General features: G+C 40.8%; 1 protein-coding gene across 4 annotated transcripts; it reads right to left on the bottom strand.

Annotated features, from left to right (window-relative positions):
* Positions 1–980: 980 nt before the first annotated feature.
* Positions 981–14,510, bottom strand: TRMT6 (tRNA methyltransferase 6 non-catalytic subunit). Of its 4 annotated transcripts, none has more exons than XM_086333439.1 (11): positions 14,217–14,510; positions 11,332–11,459; positions 9,382–9,491; positions 8,738–8,829; positions 8,406–8,610; positions 8,136–8,260; positions 7,003–7,361; positions 6,535–6,620; positions 5,799–5,901; positions 5,621–5,707; positions 981–4,317 (listed from the first exon to the last, which is right to left on the bottom strand). In XM_086333439.1, exons 6-11 carry the CDS (start codon positions 8,254–8,256, stop codon positions 4,126–4,128), a joined length of 948 nt encoding a protein of 315 aa, XP_086189565.1. In that variant the 5' UTR covers positions 8,257–8,260; positions 8,406–8,610; positions 8,738–8,829; positions 9,382–9,491; positions 11,332–11,459; positions 14,217–14,510; the 3' UTR covers positions 981–4,125. The 4 variants fall into 4 exon arrangements, with proteins under 4 accessions (XP_086189565.1, XP_086189562.1, XP_086189564.1 ...); XM_086333436.1 differs by having other exon boundaries at positions 8,527–8,610; XM_086333438.1 differs by lacking the exon at positions 11,332–11,459.
* Between the last annotated feature and the right edge of the window lie 79 nt (positions 14,511–14,589).

Raw genomic sequence — 14,589 nt, 5'->3', positions numbered from 1 at the left:
ACCAGCTTTTAGTTCTAAGATGAACACATTCTGGGGAATTAATGTAGAGCATGGTGACTGTCAAGATCACTGGGAGAAATAGCAACAACCTCAGATATGAAGACGATACCACTCTAATGGGAGAAAGCGAAGAGGAATTAAACAGCCTCTTGATGAGGGTGAAAGAAGAGAGTGAAAAAGCTGGCTTAAAACTCAAGATTCAAAAAACTAAGATCATGGCATCTGGTCCCATCACTTCATAGCAAATAGAAGGAGAAAAAGTGGAAGCAGTGACAGATTTTATTTTCTTGGGGTCCAAAATCACTTCACATAGTGGCTGCAGTCATAAAATTAAGACACTTGCTCCTTGGAAGGAAGGCCTTGATAAATCTAGACAGCATATTAGAAAGAAAAGACATCACTTTGCTGACAAAGATATGTATAGTCAAAGCTATGGTTTTTCCAGTAGTCATGTACAGATGTGAGAGGTGGACCATAAGGAAAACTACATAATTGATGCTTTAGAATTGTGGTGCTGGAGAAGATTCTTGAGAGTCCCTTGGACTGCAAGATCAAACCAGTCAATCCTAAAGGAAATCAACCCTGAATATTCATTGGAAAGACTGATGCTGAAGCTGAAGCTCCAATACTTTGGCTACCTGATGTGAACAGCTGACATGCTGGAAAAGACCCTGATGCTGGAAAAGAACAAGGGCAAAAGGAAAAGAGGGCAGCAGAGGATGAGATGGTTAGACAGGATCCACTGACTCAGCAGATGTGGATGCAAACTCTGGGAGATAGTGGGGGACAGGGAAGCCTGGCATGCTGCAGTACATGGACGGGGTTGAAAAAAGTTGGACGTGACTTCGCGACTGGACAACAACAAAATGGTGATTATAGTTAATCATAGTTATATACCTAAAAGTTGTTGAGAGTAAACTTTTTTTAACCCATTACAAAGAATTTTTACTGTCTGCTTATAAAAAAAGTTTAGACTTAGATTTTTATCATCTGGCTTGCTCTGTGCCTGTTTATACACAGTAACTTTATTTCAATAACAAATTACAGCAGACTGTTGGGAGACATTTTAAATAGCAATTAAACTCAACAGCATGTTGTACCAACAATGTACGTAACCCAGTGACATAAGGAACAATATAAATGTGACCAAGCTGACATACAGATGCAGGCAGTGACTACCATCATGACAGCCACCTGGCTGACAGCACAGGTAAGAGACCAAGTCTGAGAAAACATCCTGAATGATAAGGAGACAGATTCCAGCATCCACTTCAGCAGATCCCCATACATGCCCATCATGACATACATACAACCATGGCTTACCCAATGGTAATGATTGTACCAAATCTCTGAGCTCCACTGAACAAGGTTCTGTCTCGTGTACTCCAATTTCAATGATTTTGGTTCCAGCTAACAACTGCATGATCAAACAGATGTAACAATTGAGGAGATACCCAATTCCATTAGAGTTCCTCTTTGGATGCAAGAATAACTCTCATACAGTAGAAAGGATCTACAGAATCTGATGACATGATTCCAAGGAGTGGTATCTGACGACATACTAAGAATATGAAGAGAGTTACAGCAATCCTTCGAACATTCTCTCTAAACTGGATTTTCCTTTCAGGTTTCTGAATTTCTGGTAGAACTGCACAGAAAAGTCTGATAACTTCTAAAAATTTAATGTCCAGGGTGGCAGCTGGGGCCCAGCGGCCTCAGAGCCTGCTCCCGACATGCTTTGGCCAGCCCTGTACAGGCTCTATGATAGTAAAATTTTAATGTCCTTCCCCCACCCCCACAAAAATGGTAATTATGTCACAGGTGGAGGTGTTAGTTAATGCTATGGTGATAATAATTCTGCAATATATGTGTATCAAATCAACACACTAACACATTAAGCTTACAAAATATTATGTCAGTTATAACTCAATAAAGCTGAAAAAAATTGCTTCATACAATATTAGTACACCTTTAAGCTAAAAAATCTAATTAACACATTATATTTCCAAGTACCCTAATCAAATGAAGAGTATGATGGACATTATTAATGATTGTCTTTACTTTTTGATGGCCACTCATTTAAGTGCTATTTCGCATAACTCTCCTGGTGACTGGATGTCCAGTAGCCATAGAATTACCCACTTATCTGCTCCAAAGGTGATGTCCATTTTACAAACAAGACACGTGTGATTTGGGTGTCCACACATAAATGTTTCTCAAGTAGTTGGTTATGCTCCAGCAGCACCAGTGTCACTTGGAAACTTAGAAATGTGAATCTTCTGCCCCATCACAGACTTACTCAGAAACTCAGTGCAGCTCATCAATCTGTGTTTTAATAAGCCCACGAGGAGATTCTGGTGCACACTAAATCTTCAAACCACTGAATTAAATCATCAGGACTCAAAGATTAAGTAAATTACATGAATGAGAAAAAGTAATAGATAAACCTGGTGCATTAAGTTCACAACTCCAGGGTAGCTATATGGGCACACAGGGCCTTGGCAGTGCAGACCCCTAGACTGAATTGAATGAGATCGGACTTGAAAACTGGTTGAGTTTCAAGTAGGATATGGTTCTAACAACAGTGACCAGTGGAGACCAACCACTACTGAATCTGTCTGTGCATATATTGTGTTCTCTTTGACCAGACTTGACTGGATGCATGAGGGTGACAACTGTTTTCATGGACATGTTCAGTGAGATCACATGTTCAGTGAATCCATGCCTGGATTGGAGATGCCAATCCACGCATGTTTTCTTACACAGACCATGTGTCACAATCAGCTGAAAGCGAATGAAGGTGGCATCACTAACTGCATCATTAATATAAGTCAGACAGATCATAGAACAAAATGCTTTTGTTCCTTAAAAGCAATTGTTTTAAGAAAGAGGAATCAGAACTGTACCTGTTGGTAATCACCACTGGCCATTTTTAGAACAGTACATGCTATTAGGAAAGAGCAATCTTTTTTTCTTTTTGAGATGCTCCTTGCTGGATGATCCACATCTATTCTGTAATGACATTAACAACATACATGATGAACATGTTTAATGAGCAAGACTCAGATTCTCAATGGACAAGAGCCTTGACTTCCTCTAAACATTTTTTCTTGGCTGCAGCAGATGACCAAAATAATTTGATTACACTTTTTTTCAGAGCTTAGAAAGGCTAACCCCCAGTCATGCCAGAGCTCAACAAACCAGCATTAATAATCACCAAAAAAGGCACTTTAAAATACATTTGACAAGGAGTGACATTAATGCAATGAGGACTGGTCTAAGCCCTGCACTAAACTTTGTTATAGTTCATACAGACAGTGCATTCTGTCTCCATGTGCATGTGCGTGTATATAAATATATATATGTGCATATACTAATATTCACATACATGTATCTATCTCCATAAGTCTCTGGGGGGAGAAAAAACCATTTGCTTCCTTTAATAGTACATAAAAATTCTAGTCACTTTATTTGGAACAAAAGAATGAGAGGTGTGGCAAATCAATGCAAAGAAGTACCCTACTACACCTACTGACAAAAACAGCAATAAAATAAATACTCAAGGGTTTTTCCAGGTCATCAACTATTAAAATAGTAAAATATTTTTTAAAAGTTTATTCCATTGAAAGGAAAAGGATGGACATTTTTGGTACTGTAAATCTCACACTCATTCATATTGCTTAGGTTGAAGAGAACGTAATGAAGAGAGGAAATTTCTTCCACAAATTCCTTCTTTATAGTACCCAAGTTTCACTGATGGTGTGTTATTCCACTTAGCTTAACATATAAACAAAACTTTGTATAAATATATTTCTTTGATCTCTAAATTCTCAAGAAATTTGCACAGAGTACTGAGAGGACTTAAAGATTTTTGTGAAATAAACAGAATTGGCCATAAACCAGACCACTGCTTACCCCAGGTTCAGGTATTTCAGCTCAAGGTTTCGACAGTCCAAACCTAGCTATGTCAGAGGTGGACAAAAGGCTTACTTGTCCTTCCTGGGAACAGGTGTATAAACAAGTTCTTATTCTTAGGATATGAAAACACAATTAGTAATGGCATTTAAGGTTTACTTACTAACTGTATAGTGTCTGAGAACAAAAATCAAAGCAATTTTTAAAAGGTTAAGAGTCAGATTCTGGGCATTTCCGTTTTTTAGCTGCTGGCTCTTCAGTCTTGTGAGATTCTAAAGTGCTGGTGCTAGATTTGAGACTGGGGTCTGCTTTAAGGTTGTCCATGGCAACAGTGAAGCCTGAGAGAAGGTACCCTCCACCTCCGCTCATCAGTAGTTTGGGATGACTTCGATCTGGCAAAACCTAATCAAGACAGAAAGACATTCATGTTTCCCTAAGCAGATAAGGCCATGCTAACAATACACATGCCAGAAATCAGAATTTAAATGACACAGATTCTCTTGAAGAGAGAACAAATTAATCAGACCAATTCCTAAGGAGGTCCTTCTTTCACATAATAGTGCAGATAAAAGTATAGAAATTGATTTGAGTGATTTTCTTTGAAAAATATAAGTGAAATAATTTCTCTTAAACCTGAAGCAAGTTCCTGGAGGTAAAAGGGCAACTGGTTTGTGTAGTGATCTAGGCCTGGCTTTCTCCCTCTTGGCTCCAGAAAGCTTCATGGTCAACAGCGGAGCTGGGTCCATGGAGAAGTAGCTATTGACATATAGCCAGAGCCTTCCTTCTCCAACACCCTGTTAACTCTTGTCAAAAATTCTTTTCTCCTGTTTCTAGAATAAGTTGACTACTGTGAAGTGCAAGGTTTTCCAGGTCTGCAGAATGTCCTGGATTAAGTAAGATATCCAGGAAGCAAAGCAGGGCCTGTGACAGTCATGAGGTGCGCCCCCCGCCACGTCTTAGATCTCTAACAGGGAACTGGCTGTTGAGGTGAAGCAACAGAAAGCCTTTAGCTGCTGCTCCTTTAAGATGTGTGCATTTAACAGTCACACATATGGAGGCTATGGGTTATTCCAAGTTGATAGCTGAGCACAGGTACCACAACTGTCCAATACTGCACTCCTCTAGTGGGCAATCTCTGCTCTGGGGTTCCTCATCATCCTGAGACTTTGTCGGAGCAGCACGCAAGCCCTTCCTCCCGCTTTGTCCTCCAACTCTGTCATAGGCATCAGACCGGCACGATGGTCTGGCAACGCTCCCTGCCTAATCCTGCTCCCTCTCTCTTTATCTTTCAAAGGTGTTTCTCCAATCAATCTCTTACACTTCTACCTTTCAGAGAACCTGAACTTACAGACTCCATCAGGAAATCCTGAACACTTGCTGCAAAGACATCCCAGCAAAGAGGAAAGGGTCACCTTCTTGTTAGCTGAGGAATTTTGCTATTATCAGTTATTCACTGTACAGTGCTCTCGAAGCCTTGGGGAAACATTAAGCACAGTTGTCTGCATTTTAAGTGTCTCTGGACTTGAGTTACTATGACATGATAAAAGAAAAAAGGGTCAGGAAAGGTCAGGGCACTTTGAGTTACAGACATGAGACTCTTTCATCTCTGTAGATAGAAACAGGGAGAGCCCCAGCTTTCGGTACTACTGCGCTGGCAACCCAGGAGAGTAGCTCCCAGGGACTGGCTGTAAGAACACGTACGTACCTGGTAATTTCTGAGCCAGGTTTCAGACAGCCTGAGGTTGATGACCCCTCCTCTTTCCCGAAGTTTTGTGTAGCACTCCAACAGAGGCTAAAGGCATAAACAGAGTTCTATAAATAATTATTTTGAGGGCTGCAATGTTTAGATGTAAGAATTCTAGTCCATTCCATGTCAGTATTACCTCTTTATACTGACAGTAGACCACGAATGGCCTTGAAGGAGCCACAAAGTCCAGCAAAGACAGCAGCAGTGGAGTGGGATGGAAACGACTAGCTACAATTAACCTGCAAGAAAATGTTAGACAAATTATTTCTCTATGTCCCAAGGTGGAGCACAGGTTTTGAAATGCATCTAAAATATTCATATATTTATTTGCATGACTCACACAAGGAAGACTTTTAAATATAATATTCTAGAGATCCCAAACAGTAAAATCATGAACTATTACTTTCTAAGAAACACAAATTGGATTATAAACTCTTATGGTGCTTGGCAACTCGAAGTGGAATTTAATGACATTCTTGATTAAAAAAAAAAAATCTGGAAACAAATCCAACATTGTAACATTGGCTTTGTAGATACCCAAATCTACCTCTCCCGTCAGGTTTTCCTTAGCCCTTGCCCTTAGCCAGTATCACATCAACTGGAATGCCCCACCCACTGCAGCTAGTGGGACTGCAAAGCCCCATCTGATCATGTGCTATCATTGGAGAAATTTCAATTTCTTTTAAAACTCTGAAATCAGCATAATCAATTTCCCACCCCTGCCAGATGCAGTCTCCTTTCTTTACAAATCCAAGACAGAATCATCATGCTTGTCCCCGCTACAACCAAAGCAGATAAGCAGAGAGTGCTAATCTGCCTGAAGCAGAGCCCTTGAACACCAAGACATCGCCTGTGATCTTTCATCAACGCACCCATCTGCGTTTCTTTCACTCAGCAGAGCAGCAGCCTCTAAATGTCTTTTCTTCTGCTCTTCTTGTCTCCTCTGCTTTTCCTGAATCTTCAAGAAGAAAAATAAGAAACCAACATGCTGAGTCAGGTTTTTGGAAATACTGGTCTATCCAAACATTTTAACAATAATTATCAACTTGAACTAAAGCAACAGAGGGAGATCATTTATAGGGAAGTTGAAAACACATAAGATCCCTGCTGTTATAAAACCATCATGGAGCTACCTATATAATGCTTCTGTATCCTAAAGTTCCATCCCAAAGATGAAATCACACATGTATACACTCACACACACTCTTTCTCTGTTTTGATATTTATTATCTTGGGAGCTGATGCTCTTAAAGTCAAATCAAATCTCAAGGCTTACATGAAGTTAACTGAAGCCTTGGGGAAAGCATTATGAGGGTAGTGGGAACTCTTAACATTCTTACATAATCCTTTTTACTTCCACTCTCTTTAGGCTCCTTATAGTCTGGATCTTGAGAGACAATTTCCATTCTTTCTTGTTCTTCTGGGTGATTGCTCTCTGGGGCCTCTGCTATGCTATCTTCATTCTCTTGTTCAGAAGTCTGTTTTTCCTCCAGTGTGCCATTACTTTCTTCAACTGAAGCAATGTCTTTTGGCTCTGAAGACAACATCTCGGCAGAAAATGTACCATTTAAGAGACTGTCCACTTTGTTGAGGGGGAATTCATAAAGACCACTGAGGAAAGATTTTGGAAAACCAAAACATGCTGTTGCTGCCCGAACAGGTCCACCTCCAGGATAAAGCTGAATAATGGAGCCAAAACCTGAAAAGATAAAAGAAACAGACATCTGCTTAATGGAGACAACTTGACTATGCTACCCTCAGGGTATGCCATGTTATGGAGACTGAAAGTTTCTCTGCTTTATGTTGTTCAGAGGTTGAAGATGATGCAGCTCCTCAGGGAGGTCCATCTGGACTCTATGTATCTTCCCAATGGAGGCAACACAATTCCAAACAGGTACACAGGAAGTCTTAAAGAAGTATACCCCCATTGACACTACAGTAAAACCCTGTGCGCCTGCGAATTTGTATGTAACATGATTGGCGACTGGCTCTCAGCTTCTCTCTGGGCCAATCTTTAAACAGGCAGTTTAAAAGTTCTTATCTTCAACAGGGTCAGAGAAAGGGTAGGCAAATCAGGCTGTGTTGTTTTCTTCTAGGATAGGATACATACCTAGTATTCTTCCCACCCTATTCCCTCCCCTCAATTCAGGCCAATAAAATGAGCACCAGTTACCCAAGAGTTTACTGAAATTGAAATCACTGTCCTGAAGTCCTAGCCGGTCACAGGCTTCAGAACCACCCCCACTGACATGGAAGCTGGAAAGGACACTGCCACTGGGGATGCCAACACAGCTCAGGCTGGGAGATGTGGACTGTGGAGGAAGCTCCCAGAGACTGGAGCTGTGCAGGCACACCCAAGTCATTTCATTAACTTCCAGTAACTCAACCTCACTTTCCATGAGTTTGAATTTTTTAGACCCCTCTACTCAAATCATGGTAGGCTTTTAATGAACATCAAAACATTAAATCTTACCTCCCATTCGTTCCATCATCGCACCCAGCACCAAGCCTGCACACGTCTCCATCACAATCATTTTATTGCCAGCACGGATATTTCCCAATGTCAACATCTGGGCGAGTGTATCGTATCTCATGTGGCTAAGGAAAAAAGAATAATGTATTCATTTTTAGCTAAGCAAAGTCTTCTATTTTAACCATCATTTTTCAAGTTTTGTTTGTTTCATAAAAATGATGTTGATAAGATTATTGATTGCTTTGGAGGCAATAGTAAAAAAGGACTTACAATTTATGAAGTAGGAGGATACTTTATGCAGATGAGCAAGATTTTCATTTTATTTAAAATCATGACTTTCTTAAAGATATATTTTCCCCCAATTATACTTTTGAAAGGAAACAAAGCGTACTTAATTTTTCCAGGTTCTCTTGCATAATACATAACTGAAAGAATGCGGGTGGACGGCTTCACAACAGTAATCATGGCTTCATATCTGGAGGAAGAAAAACAGAACATTAATTTTAAAAAGCTAGTTTAAAAATATTTTATTTAAATAATACATTTTATAAATCTATAAAAATATTTTGTATTTTCATCCTTTTAAAAGCATAATTACTTACTTCTTTTTCTTCTTTTTTATATATTTATCTTGAGCAAATTCTGTCTTGTCTCGGAATGTTGTACTATTTTCAATTAATTGCTGAACTATTTCCTATAAGAAAAGGAGCAAGCAGATTTCCTGAAACTTTATTTTCATAGCACAGATAACTTCAAAGGTTTCTTACCACAGAGTGTATCCAAAAGTCTGATTCTCCAGGCCCTTTTCCACAGAAGTCCAAATGGATGAACTTAGTATTTTTATACTCTATCCAGAATTTGTATTAAAATATTAGTACCTTATAACTCCATTTAAATCAAAGTAAAAGAACAGACATATACAATTTAGGGAGAAAAGAGGTAATGTACACTGTCAGTCCTGAAGACACTGGCTGAAAACATTATTGAAAATGAACAAAGTCAAGCTCTAAGATGCAGTAAGTTATCAAATTCCCTTTTGTTAACAATATTAGTAATGTCATTCACTTACATTCTTGTGTTTAAGAAACAAAATCTTTGACACACTGAATTGCATAAACACTTCAAGCTATTTTTAATAGAAATGTACTGTATTTTTACATCTTACCTTAGGAAAAGTCTGCTTTAAAAAGCAACCAATTTCCTAAATAAAAAATGAAAACGAAACAAAAAATTCTTTGAATTTTACCTCGCCTTTAATGCCTTTGTCCTTTAAAGCTTTTATGTCATCTTGAGTAAGTTTCTGAGATTTTCCATCATCAATTATATTTCGATTATCAGTGCCCGCTTCTTTGGTTTCTAAGGAAGAAAATTGCTCTATGACATATATGATCTGAAATTATTTAAAAATCTTTCTTCTTCTAAGTTTATATCTATATCCAGCCCGTCGGCCACTTATATTTGGCCTTTCAGTTCTACTTCTTTTGTTGTTCAGTTGCTAAGTCATGTCAGACTCTTTGTGACCGCATGGACTGTACTCACCAGGTTCCTCTGTCCTCTACTATCTCCCAGAGTTTGCTCAAATCCATGTCCATTGAGTCAGTGATGCTAACCGTCTCATCCTGTGCTGCCCTCTTCTTTTGCCTTCAATCTTTCTCAGCATCGGGGTCTTTTCCAATGAATTCCACTGCCCCCACCCCAATCCACTATCCTTTCTTGTCACAACTAGCCCAAGCCTCTCATTCATATTCTTGCTTCCACTCTTGCCCCCTAACAATCCACCTGGACAGCAGAGTTCTTTTTAAAATGCAAACTGGCTCATCTATTCCAACGCACAAAACCACACAGTGACTTCCTGTAGCAATTTAAAGGCGACCCGCAAGGTTACACATGATTTGGTACCCGGCTACTTTTCAGGTCTCATTTCTCAAGCCCTGTACTCAGCCACTCCACTTCCTCATGTTCCTCAGACACAGCAGGGTGGTTACAATGCGGGAATTTGGCATTTGCTGCTCCCTCCACCTGGAATGCTCTTGCAACGTTTCCAAGTGGGTGGATCCTCTTTACATCACTCAGGGCTGAGCTTACCATCTTAGCCAAGTCTTATCTCATTCAATCAGCCTTCAGTACACCTCCCGGCTCCACCATCTGCGTAGCACACATCACCACCTGAAATTATGCTGTTTGCTTGTCTATTTGATTATTTTTGGCATTTCCCACTGCTAAGTAGGCATCCCTGATGGCTCAGATGGTAAGGAATCTGCCCTCAATGTGGGAGATCCAGGTTCAATCCCTGGGTTGGAAGATCTTCTGCAGGAAGAAATGGCAACTCACTATAGTATTCTTACCTGGAGAATTCCACAGTCCATAGGGTTGCAAAGAGTCAGACACGACTGAATGACTAACACTTCCACTGCTAAATAAATTTTATGGGATGGTCTATCTAACAAACTGCTGTAACTGCAGTGCTTAATCATGCCTGGAATGTATTTGATGGTTAATAAAAATATGAATATTTATATCTAATATTTAATAAATATTTAGTAAAGTAGTTTGAATCAGAATTTCATTAGTATTTTAATTATTTAATAATTTTATTCATAAAATATTTTAAGTATACTTATTTTAATAAAAATTTAAGGATTCAATTTAATGATAATACTAAACCCATGAGGCTGTTACAACTTCCTATGTGTCATATGATTGAATACTCACTATAGCTTGGTCATTAAGCATGTGTTATGGTCCTATTTTACAGATAAACCTTAGAGAAACCAAATAACTGGCTCAAGGTTACCAGGTAAGTGATGAAGCTGGAACTTAAACCTAGTCAGTTGAATTAAAAACCCGACATCTTATCCTCTTCCCTATATGCTATCTACCTCAAAAGTCGGTAACTTCTAGACACCAACAGGGCTCTACACCTGTTCTTACACTGAAGTTGCAAGGATTCATGGGATTAAATATCTGGCCCACGGTCAGAGGGCTGGTTAATGATGGGCTGGAGTTAGAACCCAGGATATCTCAAAGCCAAAACCAAACCCTAATTCATTCTACTGAGCTACAGTTCTCAGATTGTGAGTTCAGATTCCTTTGGGAACAGCCTGGGCTAGCATTTCAGAATTAATTCAGGTTGACAGGTTTCTGACTGGACAGCTCAAGAGCATCTATTTTATTCATCCTAAGTAGTATAGTGCACCTGAAGTAGGCTCTTCCTTCTTCTTCTTAGGCTGAAGGCTTCCTCCATTGGTCACTTCAAATGTGGTTCCATAACTATGGCCAATGATGTTATCCAGATAGAACCACTGTTTTTCAAAAGTTACTTTCCTGGGGGGAAAAATGCAATCAATAAGCTGAATCTCATCTGCACTCAATTTAGGAAAGATATATTTGACCTAGTTTACTTCATAATCACTCTCCCTAAAGGATAATTGGCAGCATTATCTCTGACCATGAACTGACAAATGAATGAAAGAGAACCGGGCTACGGGCAGATAGATAAAATTAATAAACAAGGCACAAAAACAAAGAATTTGGAATGAGAAACAGGGACAGAAGACATTATTTTTTCCGAGGCACTGGTCTGGCTCCAATTTGCACTGACAAGATGCCCAAATTTGCATATTTCAGATTTCCTGAGTAGCATAAAGTGTTGCCAAGATTGCCGTGCCACTAACACACATACTGTGACACCTCCTGAACACAAGAAAACCTCAAAACTGAACAATCATTGAGATGACACGGATTTAACAAATTCCCTGGCCTAAATGGCCATTTTCTTTGAAAATTATCCAGTAAAACCAAATATTTGCCTGTATTTGTATTTGCCTGTAAACATTACTGACAATTCACACATTTGTAAGTGATGCCTAACACTGACAACGCTCTACTGAGGCCCTGGCAATTTTAGCTTTTCCCACTACCCAGATTTTGCTTTCCAGGTGGCACTAGTAGTAAACCCACCCTGCCAATGCAGGAGACTTAAGAGACACCGGTTTCATCCCTAGGTGGGGAAGATCCCCTAGAGAAGGAAATGGCACCCTACTCCAGTATTCTTGCCTGGAGAATCCCACGGACAGAGGAGCCTGGCAGGGTACAGTCCATAGGGTTGCAAAGAGTCGGACATGACTGAAGCACAGCACAATTTAAAAAGGAAATCCCACAAAAGCCAAAAAAAACTTTCCTTTCAAAAGAAGAGAAATAACACCTGCTGAGTGTTGATCAAAGGTTAGGTAGTATGTATCAGATGGTTCACACTTTTTGATTTAATTCTCAATTTAGTCATCCTGGACATAGCTCTTTCCAGATGAGCAATCTTGAAGCTCAGGAAAAGTGTCTTGCCCAAAATGCAGTTACATAGTAGGAGCTGGGATTTAAATCCAAGTCTGCCTGAACCCAAAGCCTGGTTCTTTCCACTACATAACACAGTCTACTCAACAAAGAACCAATGGATCTCAGGAAGTCTGTTTAGCTTCAGGACACTGCCCACACCGATAGAACTCTGAATTCTGAAAGACGTGTACTGACTAGTTTTTGTGCCCCATCCCACACCTTCTCTTTCTGTGTGCCCTGAGAGGCTGACCACAACAGAATCAGATGGCACCACATCACCCCAGCCAAAGGCTTCCCATCATTCTAGACCCCTGGATGCATCACAAGTCTCTACTGGTGCTCTAGACCTTTTCATAACTCTGTATGTGTATGTGTCCATCTTCATTAAGTCTCCTCACTAGAATCATCTGAGTGAATTTCTCCAAGATCCTAAGTGAATCAGACAGGGCCAATTCATGTTCTTTGCTGGGTCCTCAGTGACTGACACATAATAAACACTCAAAATATTTGTGGACATGAATCCCCTCAGAGAAGCTGAAACTCAGCTCAGACTAGATTGTGCACCATCCCCTGCCTCATCCTTTGAGTAGTTCAGTGCTTGTGAAACACTGGTTCTGAGCTGGGTTGGGTTTACCCTCTGGCAGCTGATCTGATATGCAAAGAAGGGTACATCACTCAAACTGACCGGCCTGACAGGAGGTCGCTGTCAGGAAAGTGGGACCTAGTCAGAAGGACATGGGCAAGAGTGAGATGCGCAGAGTCTGCTCACAGAGCCAGGATTGCTTCTGCCCAACCAGATGAGTGCAGCCCTGTGGAAAAAGTGAAGGGACAGTCTGCCCTGGTATGCAGTTGAGCTCAGAATCATTTTCTAAATAAAATGGAAACTAATGCTATGCTTCTGCCAAGAAAACTGATAAAAAGTGTTTCAAAGTATGTGTCTTAAGAATACTTTTTAGAAATAAAGATGTTGCTGTCTGTCTCCTTGGGAATGAAAAGCCTAGTCTAAAAGAGTATGTTTTTAAGACCCACATTCGAACAACCACATCTTGTGATAAAGCAACTTAAAAGGACAATACGAGAAAGAAAAACCAAAGGTTCACCTGTATAGTCGTTATACAGCTGTGTTAACTGTGGAATCATTCATCAAACTTATAACCTAAGGACTTTGCTGTACTGCTATATTTAAATTTAAAAGCTTAATTAATATAAGCATTTTATAGAAATAATGTACTTGGAAGCAAGCACACATTTCTAATCAGAAAATCTGGGAGGGTAAAAGGTGTTGGTTTCAAGAACACAAAATAGTGATGAGGGGGTTCTGGGAGGCAAGGATGAGATCAGAGGGTGAAGGGTGGGTTCTGTGAGAAGACAAGAGAGAAGAACCCAACATTTGAGGAAAGAACCCCAGGATGTGGGAAGTGGGGTGGGGGGAGGGGGAAAGGAGGGGCTTGCTGAAGAGGGGCGGGGCACACGAGCGAGGGCCAAGAATGGGGAAAGGGCTCTGGAAAGATTAAGATACTTAACATAGAGGACCAGGAATAAGGTCACGGCTCTGTTGGAAGACAGGAGGCGTGAGGGTGATCCCGAGGGCCAAGGATGGGATCCTGGGGGCTAAGTCCTCAGTGGAAAGATCCGAGAGGAGATAACGAGGGAGAAGATTGAGAATCCAGAGAACCAAGAAAGGGACCCCGGTGAGAGAGTATGTCTAGAAGGTGGCGGCGGAGAACTCCTAAGGCCAGAGACCTGACTTACTTTCTCCGCTGGACTTGCACTGCTTTAAACACATCTTCCCGTTTCAGCACCACGAAGTCGCCGTCGCGGATGCAGTGATTCCCGGGATACTGTGGCTGTGGGCCTGATTGATCCTCAGAGCTCTCCATGATGTTCAGAGGGTCTCTGCTCCGCAGCGTCCCTCCAGTTCCTCGCGCTCCGACCCTGGCGCTAGGCCGTTGCCGCCCGCAGGTTCACCTCCAGAAACCTAAGGGGACGCAAAGCCTCCGACCGGCACCACCCCCACGTGCTGCGTGCCGCTTCCGCTTTCCGGTCGGAACCTCGGGAGGGCTTCCGGTAGCCTCGCGGCTTCCGTCTGGCTAATCTCCTTGATTGGCTGTCCTCCATCCCGCCC

Source organism: Bos grunniens, chromosome 13, assembly GCF_055505025.1.
Source record: "Bos grunniens cultivar Pamir isolate PY7600 chromosome 13, Bosgru_T2T1.0, whole genome shotgun sequence".
In the NCBI taxonomy this organism is placed as follows: Eukaryota; Metazoa; Chordata; class Mammalia; order Artiodactyla; family Bovidae; genus Bos; species Bos grunniens.
Note: the sequence above shows the minus strand (reverse complement) of the source record. Positions and strands in the feature narration are given on the sequence as shown.